At 44.3% G+C, this 18,651-nt stretch overlaps 2 protein-coding genes across 2 annotated transcripts in view; both read right to left on the minus strand.

Annotated features, from left to right (window-relative positions):
* The window catches only part of rab3gap1 (RAB3 GTPase activating protein subunit 1), a 308,505-nt gene that overhangs the window by 140,309 nt on the left and 149,545 nt on the right, over positions 1 to 18,651 (minus strand). The gene's annotated exons all lie outside the window — the stretch shown is intronic.
* On the minus strand, positions 971 to 16,850 carry LOC128367806 (rho-related GTP-binding protein RhoE-like). Its single transcript, XM_053328456.1, has 5 exons — positions 16,745 to 16,850; positions 16,535 to 16,622; positions 9,632 to 9,741; positions 3,245 to 3,370; positions 971 to 1,216 (listed from the first exon to the last, which is right to left on the minus strand). Exons 1-5 carry the CDS (start codon positions 16,847 to 16,849, stop codon positions 971 to 973), a joined length of 675 nt encoding a protein of 224 aa, XP_053184431.1. The 5' UTR covers position 16,850.

Genomic DNA, 18,651 nt, shown 5'->3' on the forward strand with positions numbered 1-18,651 from the left:
GTAGCTGTTCTGTTTCCTGTGCTATGTGCGCCAGTTTCATGTCCTGTGCTGCACGTGCCATATCAGTACTACACCAGCACCAATGAGCACAGTGAGAAGTACATTAACATTAATAATGACAACAATGTGGCTTTGGAGAAATAAATGAGCTGATATCTGGACCCATCTTTGTTACAATGAGGCTGAGAAAACAACAAAACAAATACATTGTGTCAACTAGGCCAGCAGAATTTTCAGGACTTCCACAATATATTTTTCAAACAATAAAGTAAATGCAAGAAAATGCAGAGTCAGACAGAGTTCAATGCAATCAAATCAATCCCATGGACCAGCAGGATGAATCTGGGTGGGGAAAGTGAAAAAGCAGCACTTCCCCCTCCCTCATTGCCACCACTGAGGTAACCTTGAGCCCCTTAACCCCAACTGCTCCAGTGGAGCTGCTAAATTCACTGACTAGCTTGAAGAAGATGAAAATTATGTGAATCATATGAAACCATTCATTTAACCAGTTATCAGATGTCAGCCCAACTAGACACCTATGGGAGATTTTGGAGCTACCTGCCACCATCGTCCAAACCCAGAAGAGGGAATATCTACTCAGAGAAGCAGTGAAGCTGTCCTTGTGGACAACATTTTACTAACAAACAGTTTTCCTTTTGTTTTTGTTTGTTTGTTTGTTTTGTCATCTAGCTGTAGCTGCAGGTGATGGTTTACTGCACATATATGTTTGTGTGAAAGTCCGTAGGAATTGAGGTGAAATCTGATTCTTTTTGGTTCTGAGCCCATCATTTTCTCCAGATTGTATTCTTTCAGTCAAATGTGTACATAGAGTCTGCTTGGCACAGTTTTTCTCCAAAGCATCAACAGTCTTCACTTTCAAATCAAGCCCAGCCCATATACACCTCAGAACACCTCACTCATCAGCTGACAGAAATTCTGGTTGCTTGCCTTCTAGCACTGTCCTTCATGTTTACATGACAGCACAGCTTTTAGCTTTGGTCTGCTGATAGTGTGGCGTTACCACAGTGGAGATGTCTCTTCCACTGTGAAACATCCTCTTGGTGGCCCTGAAAGACTTCCTTCTCTTCATGTTCTTGTTGTGTTTACTGACACAGGCCAGCGTGGCCACGTGGAAAATGTCTCTGATGCTGTTCTCCGACTGCAGCGAGGAACACTCCAGGTAGGGGGCGCTCAGCTGCTTGGCTGTGTTGGAGCCCTGTCAAAGATAACATCAACAGGAATCAATCATATGTCACATTATACTTGGCATTGTCAAATATTCTGTTTAGTGTTTATGCTGATAATTAAAGCTGACACATTTAGTCGATTAATTGATTTGTCCAAGGGTCAGAGCCAAGAGTCTGCAGTATGCTTAGGACTTCAGGTAGATGATTTTATGTGAGGTAATCAGTGGCAATGAAAACCTGCAGACTGTAGGGCACCTCTAGATAAGTCATGTGACAGAAAATTAATCAACAATAATTTTGATAATCAATTCACTGTTTAAGTCAATTGTCAAGCAAAACATCTGCTGTTTTTTTCCCCACAATGTTTGATTCAACTTTTTAACACAGTGCGATACAACCTTTTTAATTCAAATTATATAAATCACAACATAAAACTGCTGCATTAACACAAAACAAAAAAGCAACATGGATATGTATTATGATGTGTATTACGGTACTTGAAAATCTGAAATAGATACAAAGAAAAGTAAAAACGAAACTCAGAAACTGCATTTTCCATTAAAATGAGTCATTCACTTGATCATCTGTTAAGTCCTGTCCAATGGAAGGCTTGATAACATCCGTCTTATTCATTGTGTAGTGCTTGGTCTATAAACCTCTTTTCAATGACTGTGCAATTCATTTCTTGGTGTTAAGTAAGCAGAGGTCTCTACTCTAAATGCTAATTTGTTTAAACTATAATTATGGTTCTTTGGATATAAACAAAAAAGCTTTGTTTTGAAATAATCTTCTTAATCTTTTGCACTGCCAATACAACAAAGCTCCTCTAGTTTCCGTACATTTTGTTCATATTAATGCACTGATGTGATATCAATATCAGATATCGGCCTTGATATAGAATAAATAGCTAGATCAGGTATCGGATAATGGGGCTGAACCATGGGGCCGATCTACTCACTTCAATTCTATGTTTGTGACGCGTGCAGTGTCAGCACACACGCACACACACACACAGAGAGAGAGAGAGAGAACCAGGTGAAGAGCTGGAGGTGACAACTACAGTCATTATGTTAAGTGCAATAGACGCTACCAGAGTAAAAAAAGTCATAATTGAATCCGCCAATAGGATGGACAGATAGTGGGTGAGGGTTGGGGGGCAGGCACAGACCAAATACTTATGCAATTAAAATGTGCTATACTGGGATATATATTGTTACCAGAATATGAAATGACTGATATGGGGATATGAGATTTTGGTTATATTGCCCAGCCCTAGTTGGTATAGACTTAAGTTATTGACAGAGGACGACCTGTCCTGGAGCGCTAACACTACAGCGTTGGTTATGAAGGCACAGCAGAGACTCTACTTCCTGAGAGTCCTTAGGAAGAACCACCTCACTCAGGAACTGCTCAGGAACGAGCACTGGTATTAGCCATTAGCTGTCAGCCATTATAATTATTGACTACTCAATCTTGACTACTCTTGATTCTGGAGACAACAGTTTTTTCTGGTTACTTGTTCTACCTACAGCCTTCGTAAAGCATTGTGATACTGGAACGTTCTTTACAAAACCCAAAGAACTTGAAACTTGAAGTTTTTCCCTGTTAACACTTCTGGTAGAGGTCAATAAGCAAATGATGTGAGATACTCTGGACATACCTGACAGCAGTTGAAGAAAACCTGTTCACCTGTCTCAGTCTAAAATATTTAGTCTTATTTGTATTTTTAGTTTTTCACTCACAAGCTGTGTCTGTATTTGTTACTGTTGAATAAATATCACGCATTTAGTATTGCAAGGTGGTGCTGAATAATAATCATTCAAAATGAAAGACAATGTAATCAACTGAAGACGACAGAAATTACAACAATTGAACTATAGAACTTATTGTCATACTGTAGCTGCATGTGTCTGCCTCACTAAGGCGCTAAGTCTCCACAGTCTAGCAAAACACAGATCCATTAAGATGTGTTCATGTATGACACATTTATTTTGTCAGAGAAAAATCCAAAACCAACAACAATGAAATGAACAAGAGTATCAGACACATTCACTCACCTGATCATATGATACTGGAGTCTGTCTGTTGTGGGATCTGGTGAAGAGGTCTGTCCGGAGGTCTGACTTGCATCCAACCAGCAGCAACTTGGTGTTGGGACAGAACTCTTCAATCTCTGCTCTCCACTGGAGAGAACAAAGAGCAAGACACTGTTAACATTAATCTGTGATTTTGTGCTTTTTTCATGTTATACAACTGTATTTTGATAATAATAAATAATTATATAGTCACCCTCTGACCTAAAATGTACATGTTAAGGCCATGTTAGAAACTTCAACTTATGTGTAAACCATAAAGTACAGTGGTTATAATAAACCAATTTTTGTTTTGTTTTGGACAGTAACTGTCATGGATTCCCTCTGCCAGCCTGGTAACTACACTTGATTGGCCCTAATCACCTTCACCTGTCCCACTCTGCTCTGTCTCCCCTAGCCTCGTTAACTCTCCAGCTGCACTGCATTTGCCAGTAACCATGCTCTGCATTTAAGGTCCTGTGTTGCAGTCATTTCTTGTCAGATCGTCTGCAAGCTCACTCGTGTTACCAGTCTGCTCCTACTTTCTCTGACTCCTGTACCCGGACCTGCCTGAACCCTGCCCTGTTCTCCTATCCCGGAAACCTGACCTGCCTTTGTCTTCGACTCCGATCTCTCTTCTGCCCCGGTAATTTCGACCTGCCTTCTGCTTGACTCTTTTGACTTGGATTTGCCCTGAACTGTGCCACTGCCTTGTTTTCACCTGCTGTTGCTGTGTGTGTGTGTGTTTACCCCAGGACCTCCCGGATTCTCCAGCTCCAGGATTTGCTTCCCACCTCCCTGGGGAGGCACACACACACACAGCACCTTGGAACCCCGAAACCCTGGTGATCCCTGCACCCCTGGTAACCCTTGGACGCCCAGAACTCTGAACACTTCTCCTTCCCACTCCCCTTTCCCTAAATTCAATAAATACCCTTCTGGGTTCGAACGCACTTGGTTCCTCCGTCTCGTACTTGACAGTACGATCTGACCACCATGGAATCAGCGAACGAACCATCAGCCCTGGACCGCCTGCAACGTGCAGAGGGGGAGGTTTCCCGAGTGACTGGCGACGTCGCGTCTTTGATTCAGCTCGGCCATCAGCATCAACAACAACTCCAGCAACAACAAGAGCAACTGGCCCAGGTGCTTGAGGCCCTTACAATCTCGCTCCCTCTACTGCATCACCCCAACCAGCCCCCAGCGCTCCAGCACACAACGCTCCAGCCCAGGTGTCTACGGCTCCAGCTCCCGGACCATCGAACCCGGAACCCAAGATTGGAGACCTGGAGCGCTTCAATGGCGACCCAAACCAGGTCCGGCCCTTCTTGACCAACTGCAAACTCCTGTTCTCGCTGCAACCCAGAACCTTCGCCTTGGAGGAGGCCAAGGTTGGATTCGCCAGTACCCATCTGACGGGTCGGGCTCGTCTCTGGGGAGCAGCAGAGTTCGAGTATCAAACCCCAGCCTGTGCCGCCCTCGAGACGGAAATGAAGAAGGTGTTCGATCTGGGTTCAACAACGGCAGATGCATCCCAAGAACTCCTGACAATCCGGCAGGGCAATCGCACTGTCGCTGACTTCTCCATTGAATTCCGGACCCTGGCCAGACACAGCACGTGGAATACAGTAGCCGTGGTGAACGCCTTCCTTCATAGTTTGGCAGAGTACATCAAGGACGAGTTGGTCTCATACGACTTACCCACGACCCTCGACGACGCCATCGCTCTGGTGGTTCGTATCGACCGCCGGATACAGACCCGTCGACGAGAGAAGGGGCGCCAAATTCCACACCCCGTCTGCAATCGGAATGGCTTTTCGCCGGCCCCGTCCTACCCCGGAGCCTCGCCTGCCCAGTTGACACATACCAGCCAGCCCGAACCCATGGAGATTGGTCGCTCTACCCTCACTCCAGAAGAACGCCGGCCCCGCTTCACCTCAAACCTTTACCTGTACTGCGGGAGCGAGAACCACAGAGTGGTCAACTGTCCAGCAAAAGCCAAAGCTCATCAGGCGTAGGGGGGGTCCTGGTGAGCTCAGCATGTGTTCAGCCCCCCGTAACCCGAAAACCCCTGCTCCAGGTTCGTCTTCTGCTTCCCAATTCCCCACACACGCTTTCCGCCCTGGTCGACTCTGGAGCAGATGCCAACATTATGGACTCTGAACTAGCTCATCAATTAGGCATAGGGCGCCATCGTCTGTCCACACCTGTTCCTGCACGAGCCCTGGATGGGCATCTGCTTGGCACTGTTACTCACATCTCAGCCCCAGTAACCATGCACTTGTCAGGAAACCACCAGGAGGCTATCCAGTTTCACCTTCTGCGCTCACCAGGGTTGCCACTCATCCTAGGATATCCATGGCTCCGTCAACATAAACCCCACTTCGACTGGGAAACTGGAGTAATACTGGAGTGGGGAAGAGAATGCCACCAAACCTGCTTGAGAGGAGCCATCATACCCACCAGTCCTGAATCCCCTGACTCGATCCCAGACCTCTCCAAAGTGCCTGCCAGTTACCATGGATTTCGTGAGGTCTTTAACAAATCCAAGGCCACTTCTCTGCCCCCTTATCGGCCATACGACTGCGCCATTGACCTCCTGCCAGGCACTGCACCTCCTAAGGGCCGCCTGTATTCCTTGTCTGCCCCTGAAAGGAAATCCATGGAGACATACATCAATGATTCCTTGGCCGCTGGAATCATCCGTCCATCATCCTCACCTGCCGGTGCTGGGTTTTTTTTGTTGGGGAAAAAGGACGGATCTCTCCGTCCATGCATCGACTTCCGGGGGTTGAATGACATAACCATCAAGAACCGGTACCCTCTGCCACTCCTGTCATCCGCCTTTGAACTACTCTAGGGGGCAACCATCTTCACCAAACTCGACCTCAGGAATGCTTACCATCTGGTACGGATGAGAGAGGGCGATGAGTGGAAGACAGCGTTTAACACCCCAACCGGACATTATGAATACTTGGTCATGCCCTTTGGTCTTACTAACGCCCCAGCAGTTTTCCAGGCCCTTGTGAATGACATCCTCAGGGACATGCTCAATGTCTTTGTATTCGTTTACCTGGATGACATCTTGATATTCTCAAGAGACATGCCTGAACACATCCGTTATGTCCAGTTGGTCCTGCGTCGCCTCCTTGAGAACTCTCTCTTTATCAAAGCAGAGAAATGTGAGTTTCACGCCAGGTCTGTATCCTTTCTGGGGTATATAATAGCAGAGGGAAGTATTCAGATGGACCCTGCCAAGGTCTCAGCCGTTACCTCTTGGCCAGCGCCTGAGAGCCGCAAGAAACTACAGCAATTCCTGGGTGTCAGGTTCAGGCAACCTAAAACGCTTAAAAAATCAAACAAAGAAGACAAGACAACAGGATTAGAGTTTCTACTTGCAAGGAGAACGCCAGAGATCTGCTCAGTTTCAATCTCTAACCCGTTCTGAGCAAACCTTGCCGAACCCTTTCTTTTTATTGGTTTCAGGGAGTCCCTAATTTACATAGTGTTACTACTAAAGGTTGGGGGTCACAAATCGGTCAGACATACTTTAAAGATTTTCTGATCAGAGTCACAATTTTATCAATGGTGGTATTTCCTGATCAGGTCACAAGTTGATCAATGGTGATCACACACACTTCGGAGACTTCCTGAGCAGGGTCACAAGTCCTGAAAAACAACTTTAAAACAGCATGCTTGTAGACTATAAAGGTTAGCGATTATAGAAAGGGGTAAATATGGGATAACTTATATACAATAATTCCAACACTGGGGTTCGCCAACTTCTATAGAAGATTTATCCGGAATTACAGTAAGGTTGCTTCCCCGTTGACTGCCCTCGCCAGCACCAAGGTCCACTACCGATGGACACCGGAGGCCGACCAGGCGTTCAGAACTCTGAAGGCACGCTTCACTTCTGCCCCCATCCTCCAAATGCCTGACCCCGATCGGCAGTTCATGGTGGAGGTAGACGTATCAGACATCGGGGTCGGGGCAGTTCTCTCCCAACGTGCCGCAGGGGATGGCAAGTTGCACCCCTGCGCGTTCTTCTCACGCAGACTGACCCCAGCTGAGCAGAACTATGACATTGGCAACCGGGAATTGCTAGCCGTGAAACTTGCATTGGAGGAGTGGCGGCAGTGGCTAGAGGGCGCCAGCACTCCGTTCCTGGTATGGGCCGACCACAAAAACCTGGAGTACATCCGAACTGCCAAGAGGTTGAATCCACGTCAGTCCCGCTGGTCTCTATTCTTCACCCGGTTCAACTTCACCCTCTCGTATCGTCCAGGTTCCCGCAATGCAAAACCCGATGCTCTCAGAGAGACGAGTCAGGGACGCGATCCGAGACCAGCCCGGCCCCAGTGCTTGCCCCAACAATTGCCTCTTCGTCCCAGATCAACTCAGGTCACAGGTGATTCAGTGGGGTCATGACTCTCACCTAGCCTGCCATCCTGGAGGGAATCGAACGTTCCGCCAACTCTCCCAACGGTTCTGGTGGCCCTCGATGAGGGCTGACATCCAGGACTATGTAAGGGCTTGCCGCACCTGCAGCCAAAATAAAACCCCCAGTCGCCCACCTGCAGGATTACTCCAACCTCTGCCTGTGCCCAAACGCACCCTGGTCCCACCTGTCATTAGACTATGTCACCGGTCTGCCCCCGTCCGGTGGAAACACTGTTATCCTCACCATTGTTGACAGATTCAGCAAGATGGCCCATTTTGTTCCGCTTCCTAAACTACCCTCTGCGAAGGAGACAGCGCAGGTAGTACTGGAACAAGTCTTCAGGATACCAAAGACATCGTCTCTGACAGGGGTCCCCAGTTCGCATCAGTTTTCTGGAGGGAGTTCTGTCGCCTCATCAGGGCCACAGCCAGTCTTACCTCCGGCTTCCACCCTCAGTCCAACGGACAGTCAGAGATATTTAACCAGGAGCTGGAGAAGTCCCTCCGCTGCATGGCTTCACACAATCCCCGATCCTGGTCTCAGCAACTCCTGTGGGTGGAATATGCCCAAAACTCCCTCCCGAGCTCCGCAACTGGCCTGTCCCCCTTCCATTGTGTGTACGGCTACCCGCCACCACTGTTCGCGAGTCAGGAGTCCAATGTTTCCTGCCCGTCTGCCCTGGCCCTTGTACGGCGTTGCCGCAGAACCTGGTCCCAAGCCCGGACCACCCTCCTCCGGTCGGTGGCTAGTTATGTAGCTGGAGCCAATCGACGGAGGATTCCGGCTCCTACATACCGGGTGGGACAAAAGGTATGGCTCTCCGCCAAGGATCTTCCGCTCGGAGTGGAGTCCCGCAAGTTGGCACCCCGGTACGTCGGCCCGTTTCCTGTGGAGAGGGTGATCAGTAGGTCGGCTGTCCACCTCAAGCTCCCCAGCTCCATGAAGGTCCACCCGACCTTCCAAGCTGAAACCAGTGCACGAGAGTGATCTACTCCCCGATGCTCCGCCACCGCCTCCTCCTCGTGTGGTCGAGGGGGGACTGGTCTACACGGTCAACCGCCTCCTCCAATCACGTCGACGGGGAAGGGGTCTCCAGTACCTGGTGGACTGGGAGGGCTACGGCCCGGAAGAAAGGATGTGGGTGCCCGCCAGCAGAATCGTAGATCCGGCTATAATTGCTGAGTTTCATCGCCTCCACCCTGACCAGCCCTCCCTTCGGAGGGGTCGCCCCGTGAGGGGCCAATGCATCCCTGCCCGGCCAGCCGTTCCGCTGGCGATACCCACTCCTGACCCTGACTCTGCACCCGCGCCTGCTCTTGCGCCGTGTCCCGACTCTGTGCCTGCACCTGCCCCTGACCCCGACCCGGATCCGCCTATGTCGGATGGTGCCTCCTCCGCTGGGGACATTGAGATGGAGGAGTTGTCCGCAGAAGAGATGGCAATGGACTCCGACAGGTCAGAGGAATACTTGCTTTCACCTGTTGTGGTGTGTGTGTGTTTTCCCCAGGACCTCCCGGATTCTCCAGCTCCAGGATTTGCTTCCCACCTCCCTGGGGAGGCACACACACACAGCACCTTGGAACCCCGAAACCCTGGTGACCCCTGCACCCCTGGTAACCCTTGGACGCCCAGAACTCTGAACACTTCTCCTTCCCACTCCCACTTTCCCACTTTCCCACTTTCCCTAAATTCAATAAATACCCTTCTGGGTTCGAACGAACTTGATTCCTCCGTCTCGTACTTGACAGTAACATCCTTATTCCTTATATAAATGTCATTGTACCACAGAAGTATCTTCTTCCTCAGGGCACATGGAACATCTAACTTTGGAACTGATGCAAATGCATGAATACAAAAATACTTATAATAAAATGCTGCTCCAAGAAGAATCTCCACTTTCTACAGGGAGGTTCATTCTTTACACTCACCTTCTTGAGAATGTTATCTAATGTTTCTGGCCTGCTGATGTCAAAGCAGATGAGGACTATGTCAGCATCAGGGTAGGAAAGAGGCCGCACGTTGTCATAGTAGGAAGAACCTTAAATGGAAAAAACATTACTGTACATAACTTTGAATTTTTTCAGTCTTTATTTTGGCGTTAGTTATAAGTATATATAACATAACTGCTTGCACTTCCTGTTTACACTGTAATTATGGATGTACAATCACTGGATTAATATTGATACTGAAATTAAAAATGATCACTTATCAAAAACACTACTGTACATAACTGAATTTTTTCAGTCTTTATTTTGGCGTTAGTTATAAGTATATATAACATAACTGCTTGCACTTCCTGTTTACACTGTAATTATGGATGTACAATCACTGGATTAATATTGATACTGAAATTAAAAATGATCACTATTAGACAAGAGCTGAAGTTGCAAGTCTTTTTATGTGGTTTCTAAATTGATGTATGAATGTTGAAGGGCAAAGACATGCATTTAACACAGAAATAGCTAATTCTGTTAATTGAACAGTGTGAATATGACTGAATATGTCTGCACATTTCTGTTAATGTGCTTCTCTCTCCTCTATCCTTCCTCTCTCTCCTCTCTACTCCAACCGGTCGAGGCAGATGTTCTCCCACTCTGAGTCTGGTTCTGAGGTTTCTTCCTGTTAAAAGGGAGTTGTTTCTTGCCACTCTCACCAAGTGTTGCTCATGTGGGAATGTTGGGTCTCTTTAAAATTAAACCTGAAGAGTTCGGTTTAGAACCTGCTCTATGTGTAAAGTGCATTGAGATAACTTTGTTGTGATTTGGAGATATACAAAGATTGATTGATTGATTGATTGATTGATGGATTGATATTCCCATATTTCAATACAAGCCATGATATGTGTTGCAAAACTTGTTAGTCAACTGCCAAGGATTAAGAATATACTGCCAGACATCATAAAATGATTTTTTGCACATCCCCTAAGACTTGAAACACAATAACATTATTTGGTTCAAAACAGAGGCTCTTAGGTGAAAATATATTACTGTACTACTTTAGTATGTTGCATGGAAAATAATTGTACCTCACTGTACACAAAAGGTCATTTTAAGGGGAATTGTTAGAGTGTCAGGCAAAGGCTTCACACGGAAAACCTACAGTGAGAATAAAAGTGAAGTCATACTAGCATACTCAAACCTCTATTTGAACTTGAAGAATCATCGAGGCCCCCCTCATTTACAATGATGTCACCTTACAAACATGTTAAAATGAAGATTAAAAAAAGAAGCATAATCCTTTCTTTGGATCACAGATAGAGTAACCCATCTAAAGTCTGTTTTGTTCCTCGTGCATACAAAAAAACTTGACCTCAAAGACTAAGATAGACTTCAAGTCACAGATTAAGGAACGACTTAACAGCATTTCAAACAGATTGTTGAGTACAGCTACAACAACTTCTGTGAGTTGATAAATCATTAAAGAACATCCAATATTTGGACTCAGCACCTTCATTATTTATTGTACTTTTACAACAAAAACAAACACAATTATTCTGATCAAAAACAAAACAAAAATCTACTGCCCCAAAAAACTATTTACACAAAGATGTTTGGATGCAGAGATAGAATCAAGATGGTCCACTTTGGATCAGCTCAGAGACAACGCTGCAAAGGATCCCAATACTCACTTTATTTTATTAATCCAATTCACCTACATACAAAAAAGGGAGTGACAATCCTCTAGAGCAAGAGCTCTTTAACTTTCTGAAAACATTTTTTCCATGAAGTGATCTGCATGGGCAAGATATTCACATCTGGTAAGTCAGGTTCCTTATGTTAAACAAACAGAGCAGAGGCCCTTATATTTTCATAGCCTTTACCACAGTGCCTTGAAAATGACTCTGCCAGCCCTCAGGAAGTGTGGTATGAGGGGTTTTTCATGGGATATGGGTGGAAAAAAGGAAAAGGAAAACAGAAGTAGCAAGTATTAAGGTAGCTCTAAATGTAGCAAATATGCAAACTAATTGTATTTTCCTTTTATTCAGTATGATACCTCCACTGACCGTCCTCTTACATGTAGGCCGTAATATGCTGATCATTAATATTTTCTTCTGTTGAGTACTGAAAGACTGTCTTCACCACAAAATGGCTTAATTTGTTCAAAAGCTAAAGAAGTGACCTCTGTGGATACTGTCTGTTCAAAGCAAAGTGGCATGATAAACCCCTTAGGTTATGGTAAATGGACTGCATTTGTATAGTGCCTTTCTAGTCTTCTGACCTCTCAAAATGCTACAAGTCACATTCACCCATTCACACACACATTCATACACTGATTTGGACATACAGCACTTTGGATCAACTATGTTGAGTTTGAAGTGCTGTATAAATAAAGCTGAAGTTGAAGTTTTTCACTGATGAGCAAAGAACAGGCTTATTCAGCTATGACACATCTAGCTGAAAGTCTAGCTGACAGGGAGGAGGAACATAAGCCCACAGGCTCTCCAAAACAAAAAGAGGACAGTCATGGCAACAGTACAGTGATGAAGAAGAGGAACAGAAGGAGTGAGACGAAGGCTTATACTGTATAAACGACTAAAAATGACACAAAAAGCAATAGATTCAAGATTCCTTTCGTCACTGTAAAAATAAATACAATGGAACGTCATTGCACCAAGTGAGCACAGATCTCAAAGTAATAAATAGTAAAAGATAAAATTATAATATATATATTAATAGATAAATTACATTAATTCCACTAAATGCACATTCCACTCAAACACACACACACAAACAAGCAATACAATGGTGACAAAAGACATCAGATATTCAAAGTTGTCCAGGATATCAAAAAGAATCCACAGCATCCCATCCACCACCACACCACCAGAGGCTAGCGCACTTCTCCTGCGCAAGGTGAATAAGTTGGTTTTCCTTGCACACAATTTGAAAAGCAGACACAATAGCAGTAAAGACTGGCTATTTTTGTTTGTCAAATGGGCAGGTGGCTAACATAAACAGGGATCATCCCTATGTTCCCCCGGGTCCTATGTTCCCCGCTTTGTATGTGACCGGGGAACACACACACACACACACACACACACGATCCCTGTCGCTACCCGATGTGAGTCGCTACCCGATTTGAGTCTGACATGCGCAGTAGCGTCCGCGATCGTCCACCATCTTGGACGGTTATGTACGGCAACTCCGCTTGGAAAAAACGCCCCCAGACTCAAAACGCGATACGCGAAATAAATCAGTTGTATAAACATATAAATATAAATAAAATAAATCAATCGTATAATCCGTCTACACTTTAGCCAGTTAGCTGAGTTAGCCGCCGTGTTAGCCGCCGAGCTAGCAATCGAGTTAGCCGCTGAATTAGCCGGCCAGCTCGGGGCCCAAAGCAATTGCTTGGTTTGCCTGTCCTGTTGCGACGGGCCTGTAGTTCAGCATGTCAAATGGGCAGGTGGCTACATGGTCTGGGAAGCCGAGTAAGCCGCCACGTTAGCCGCCGAGCTGACAACGGAGTTAGCCGCTGAGCTAGCAACTGTGGGGGGCCCCCTTGAGCGGGATTCCGATAACAATGTCGCTGCACTTTCCTGCATTGACCATCACAGCATTTAAAGGGCCGCACACAGTTTGTCGTTGCATTCAATTCATAACCAGTCGTTGTCTGGGGGCCCCCGGCCAGCTCGGGGCCCAAGGCAATTGCTTGGTTTGCCTGTCCTGTTGCGACGGGCCTGATTTTACCATCCTGCTTTCATCCACTAAAATGATATTGGATTAAATTTTACATCTACCATCTGCCTGATCTTTGTGAACATAGCAAAAGAGTCTTCACAGAAATTAAATGAAATGACTATACTACACTAAACTACAAACCTAGGTATGATCACTTGTCTCCTCCCTAAAATTGTCCTAACAGCAAGCAAGTGTCAAACCATCCTGTCGGATTGCATAACATGGGGTACTTTCTGTCCACACTGAATCAGTTAAATATGTACTTCTGTTATGTCATGTAAACAAACCATCTACCTATCAGCTGGACACTCAAGAACAGACTGGAAATGTAATCACTTAAGTAAATGATGGGTGAGCACTTGATACTGACACTTGATAGTGCATGACACCGCTAAAGATGTTGCCCAATGAAAAAATACAGGAAGTGGTTGGGGCCTCCTTCTTTTGATTCCTGAGAACCATGGTGGGTATGGTAAGTAACAAAGCAAGTTAATATACCATGAACTGAACTGAACTAAAACAATACTTGTCTGTCTTGATTATATAGTTAATGCAGATGTGGCAAAATATTGCTAAGCACAATCACAACCTGGGTTGTGAACCCAATGCTACAAATAGTGGCAGGTTGAACCCGACCTCCCAACAAGTCCACAGGAGGTAAATGAACTGCAGGCTGAGGACTGATGTGTGGAATCACTAAAGTTTTAGAAAACAACACGTGATCAGACAGAGTGGATGTCTGGATCATTCTCACATTTCTTTGTTCAGACATATAATTGTTGTAGTGCAGTTCTCTTTTTAAAGATAGCAATTACTCCAAGCTATTGGGTAGGTGTGTGTATACTAGGGGAGTGGGTGATGGGATTTCATATGTTGGCTGAAGTGAAATCTGACTCTTAGTTTATATCCAAATTCCAGAGCCAGGGTTTCGCCTACATTCCAGACACACAGCGTCAGTTTTTCTCTGGAACTTATAGTGTTGGAAAAATGACACCCCTGCCTCACAACAGGCAGCCCCCTGATTCAAAGAGTTTAGCTGAGAAACCCTAAACTTTCTTATGTTTAATCCAAATGTTTTGTTCCCTCCAAAATCCCAAACACTAAAATATATCCTGTTGCTGCCCAGCCCTCCCCAGAATCTGGCTGAGACACTGCTCTGAGTTTAGACAAAGACATAGGCTGCCTATTCATTGTCAGTCAGCTTTGAGGCTCGTGGAGTGACAGGCAGGGTAAAAGTCTGGTTATTTTTCATGTAGCAAAATGTAAGTAACAACAACCGCAAATGTACTACACCAAACTGTAGAGGTTTAAATTCCATATCACTTTGATTTGTGGATATGATTTTTGGACATTGATAATGACGCACAGAATAATCCATCATGAACATCATTCCTTAGGCACAGCCTAGGGCAATCTTTTCTTCAGTATCTGAATTTATGAGTAACTGACGGCTCTTACTGGTTTGTTTGGTTCAACACAAATGTAGGTCTTTACGAACAATGTTCATAAGAAACCACCTATCTGCAACAAAGTAATGACATTTTTCCTTTCAATAACCTTGTGGTTATTGAAAGAGCTGAGCTGACAGTGGCATTGTCAGTCACCCTGGGGGGTTAGGGTTAGGGGGGTAACGCTAATTAAAAAGCTAGAGATTTGGTCAGCGATAACAATAATTCAATATAATTATTTTGAGGATTCAGTAATAAGGAATTGTTCATTCACAGAAAGAACACCTGTGCTGCTTGACAATAACAAGATGGAAAATAGTAACTGCTGTGATAACAATGTGTATGAAACACTACAACCCAGCGTCACAGGAATGTAACTCTGATATTCTGCTGTAACTTTCAAGCTGCTTTGTATTTCATCTTTAGCTGTAATTTGTAGTAAACCAGAACTAATCCCAGACAGTCAGTTAGTTCAATTAAAACCTGAAGAGTTCAGTTTAGAACCTGCTCTATGTGTAAAGAGCCTTGAGATAACTCTGTTGTGATTTGGCGCTATACAAATAAAGATTGATTGATTGATTGATTGATTGATTGATTGATAGTTGCCAGGTAAGAACTGCAGGTAGTGAGACACATTGGGCACCCCAGACTCTTGCAGTATAGTTAGTTACTTCAACTACAAAATAAAACAAAATTTACAATATTTTTTTGAATGGTTGCACAGTTTCAATAATTAGACACAATTACATGTCCAACTAATATCACAAAAATCGATTTTCTTTTTAAAGTCATGTTAAAGTTCTTTTTAAATTAATTAATATTTTATACCTGAAATTCTTCAGCAATTAATCAGAAATGCTTCTTTAGCCAGTGAGTGGGTGTTTGTATGGGTGACAGCTGGGGCACAGAGACAAAAAGTCAATACATTGCTTCTTGTATCTGTGGTTAAACACCAATAATAAGCACCACTCTTAGCTTGAACCTTCCAGTGTCTATGACAGTCAGGATTCCCTCTCATTGATAAATCATATTCCAGAACATTTACAGCCTGAAGAAATGGGGCATTGCTAAAAATCTGACTTTCCATTGCTGCAAAATTATGTTTCAACTGGATTCCAATCTTTGAGATTCCCACAATTCCCACATTACCGCCCTGCTGAACAGCTGTACAGTGACAACTGCCAAATGTTGTGAGGAAGGTGACCAAAATTATGTTTTGGGGGGTTTGATGCACCTGGCAGTTCATGTTACTTCCTGCCGTCCTGTGGAACATTTGACACTTTTCCAGGTGCCAGTCATTGTCATCCATTCTAATACCATGATATTCTAATACTGTGATACTCCTAAATAAAAGGTCATTTTAATGGAAAGTTGAATCTCTCCCTTAATGTTTCATTATGTCAGAAGTGATAGTAAAATATAATGCCCTGCAATAGTAGCCTATTTTATAATAGTTATTCATAGAAACAAAACAAAAAATAAGACTGATATCAAATAAAAATACTATGACTTATTTAGTTTTACTATTTGGTTTTAGTAAGTAATATTTTTGTGACAATTAGACATTTTATTTCTGACTTTCTATCATTCCGTGCTTTCATTTTCCCCTAACTGAAATGCGCTTAGTGTGGGATTATTTTAGGAATAGGAAATCGGTTAAAGTCTTATTATCCCAGACACACAGCAGCACTGAGTTTCTTACCTGAAGTGTCCCACAGCCGCAACTCGACTCTCTGCAATTCCAGATCAAAGCTTGCTGTGTAGTTTTCAAACACTGTGGGCACATAGCGCTGCGGAGGAGACAGTACAGTGAATACAGTAGAGTAAATACAGTACAGTGAATACAGTACAGTAAATGTAGCTTACAGTCATTAGTGTGATGTGTCAGCGGCATTAATACAACATGACTTACCTCAGGGAAACTATCTTTAGCGAATACGTTCAACAGAGCGGTTTTCCCACACCGACTGTCTCCAACAACCACTATTTTACATTCGACGTTAGAATCTGAATCCATCCTAACTGCTGTCAATCCTCCACTAGTTGGACTGTAAGGTTTGGTTTGATTACATGAGGAGAAAAGCCGATCCTGCAGAGTACAGAACTGGTCTGCTGAGGAAGAGGAAGATCGTCTGAGGTTAGTGGAAAGTTATCTGAAACAATCCCCCAACGGAAACCGATTCACTGAGTGTTCAGTGGGACTCTGTCATACATGAACCGTCCTGTGAGAGCTGCTGGTCCAGGATGATCTTCAGCATGGACTCCTATTTCCAGAAGAGGAGGCGGGGCATCCATCGTCATTGTGGAGTAGGGGATTCCTGCAATACCTGAGGCTGCCGTTTCAGGACCGCCGCAGGATCACATTTCTAATAACTAGTCAGGGGGCCAAAACTGATATTAAAACGTTGTTGGACACTTTTTGGTACCAGCATACAACCTATCCAGTATTAATATTTAACCCCTTAACATGTGTTCTAGCCAGGTTGTCAGCTTAGAAAATGTTTTTTTGTCCATTTTAACACTATATTCTTAAAAGTGGTAAAATCAGATTTTTTTTTTCAAAGTGCGTCCTCTTTCTTCCATGTTACCTCCTGTAATTTTGGGCAAATGTGCAATATAATTCAATTTATGTGCAAGCATGATCTTTAAAAAAATAATAATCAATAAATACCACAATAGTATCACACCACAAGGGGCACTGTTGTGTCAGCACAGCTGTGATTTGGCATGAGGCAGAAGATCCAGTGAAGATGATCACAGCAGTCTGAACACAACTTTATAAAGGAATGAAGTTCACAGAACACATTAACATGGTCTATTTGTCTACAACGTTGGTGAGTTGGTGTCTTTGACAACCGGTGATGTTGATATATTGAATGACCTAACACATGCTGCAGAGTCTGAGAAACAAATGGTAACTGAGCTGGTGAAAAAAAGAATGAGCACAATGAACACAAACTTCCATAACAGCCTCTCTAAGAGAAAACTCAAATCATTACAGAACAGATAGCAAACATGGAAAACTGAAATCCAAGTGTGTGAAGCATGACAGGGATATTTTCCATCACATCGTTGTATCCATGGACAGTGGCAAAGAGGTTAACATAGATGGGCTTCTCCAAAAGGAACTGTGTGCAGTCCCCCTGTCACTTGCCACAACAGAGTCAGTGCTCAGACCTACTAGCCAGTATGTAGCCACTATAAGCTGGTGCAAAGTCCATCTCTTGTGAGAACATGCACTATCATTGATGGGATGGCTTTAGTAAGAGCAATAGGCACATGACTGGCAATCTACATGGGAACATTACCAGAGTGGATCTAGTCTTTTATCAGTACCTACAGAACTCCATAAAGGGTGGAACAAGAGCAAAACGCTGCACCACTCTGCAAAAAATTCACACAATCGTAAGTAATGATGTAAAGATGCCAGCTAACTGGAATAGTTTCATTGAAACGGACGGAAAGTAATGCCAACCTTACACAATTCCTTTCAATTGAACTTCAAAATGCATGTCACTCAGTATGGTCTTGAAATTATAATAAGTGGGGGATATGATGATGCTGAAAAAGTGGCATCGGCAGCTGGGATTGATGTTTCCCACCTACGAGCTGCACATGAAGAAGCAGATACCCACATATTGCTACATGCTGTTGATGCCATAACCAAAGGGTATGACAGGCTCATCATTCAGTGCAGAGACACTGATGTACTCTTGTTGCTTCTTGTGTTTGTACACCTGCTGAGCCCAGAAATGTGGATGAAAACAGAAAACCACGCTACATACATTAAAGTGCATGATATTAAAATGTCAAATGAGA

Source organism: Scomber japonicus, chromosome 11 (assembly GCF_027409825.1).
Source record: "Scomber japonicus isolate fScoJap1 chromosome 11, fScoJap1.pri, whole genome shotgun sequence".
NCBI classification, from domain to species: Eukaryota; Metazoa; Chordata; class Actinopteri; order Scombriformes; family Scombridae; genus Scomber; species Scomber japonicus.

What these genes read in the sequence shown, in the direction of transcription:
- LOC128367806 (XM_053328456.1), bottom strand. Translation starts at nt 16,849, where the DNA reads ATGGATTCAGATTCTAACGTCGAATGTAAAATAGTGGTTGTTGGAGAC. An exon ending in CTAAAGATAGTTTCCCTGAG is followed by an intron (nt 16,623 to 16,744) that starts GTAAGTCATGTT and finishes TCTCCTCCGCAG; the next exon opens with CGCTATGTGCCCACAGTGTT. An exon ending in TAGATAACATTCTCAAGAAG is followed by an intron (nt 3,371 to 9,631) that starts GTGAGTGTAAAG and finishes TGTTCTCTCCAG; the next exon opens with TGGAGAGCAGAGATTGAAGA.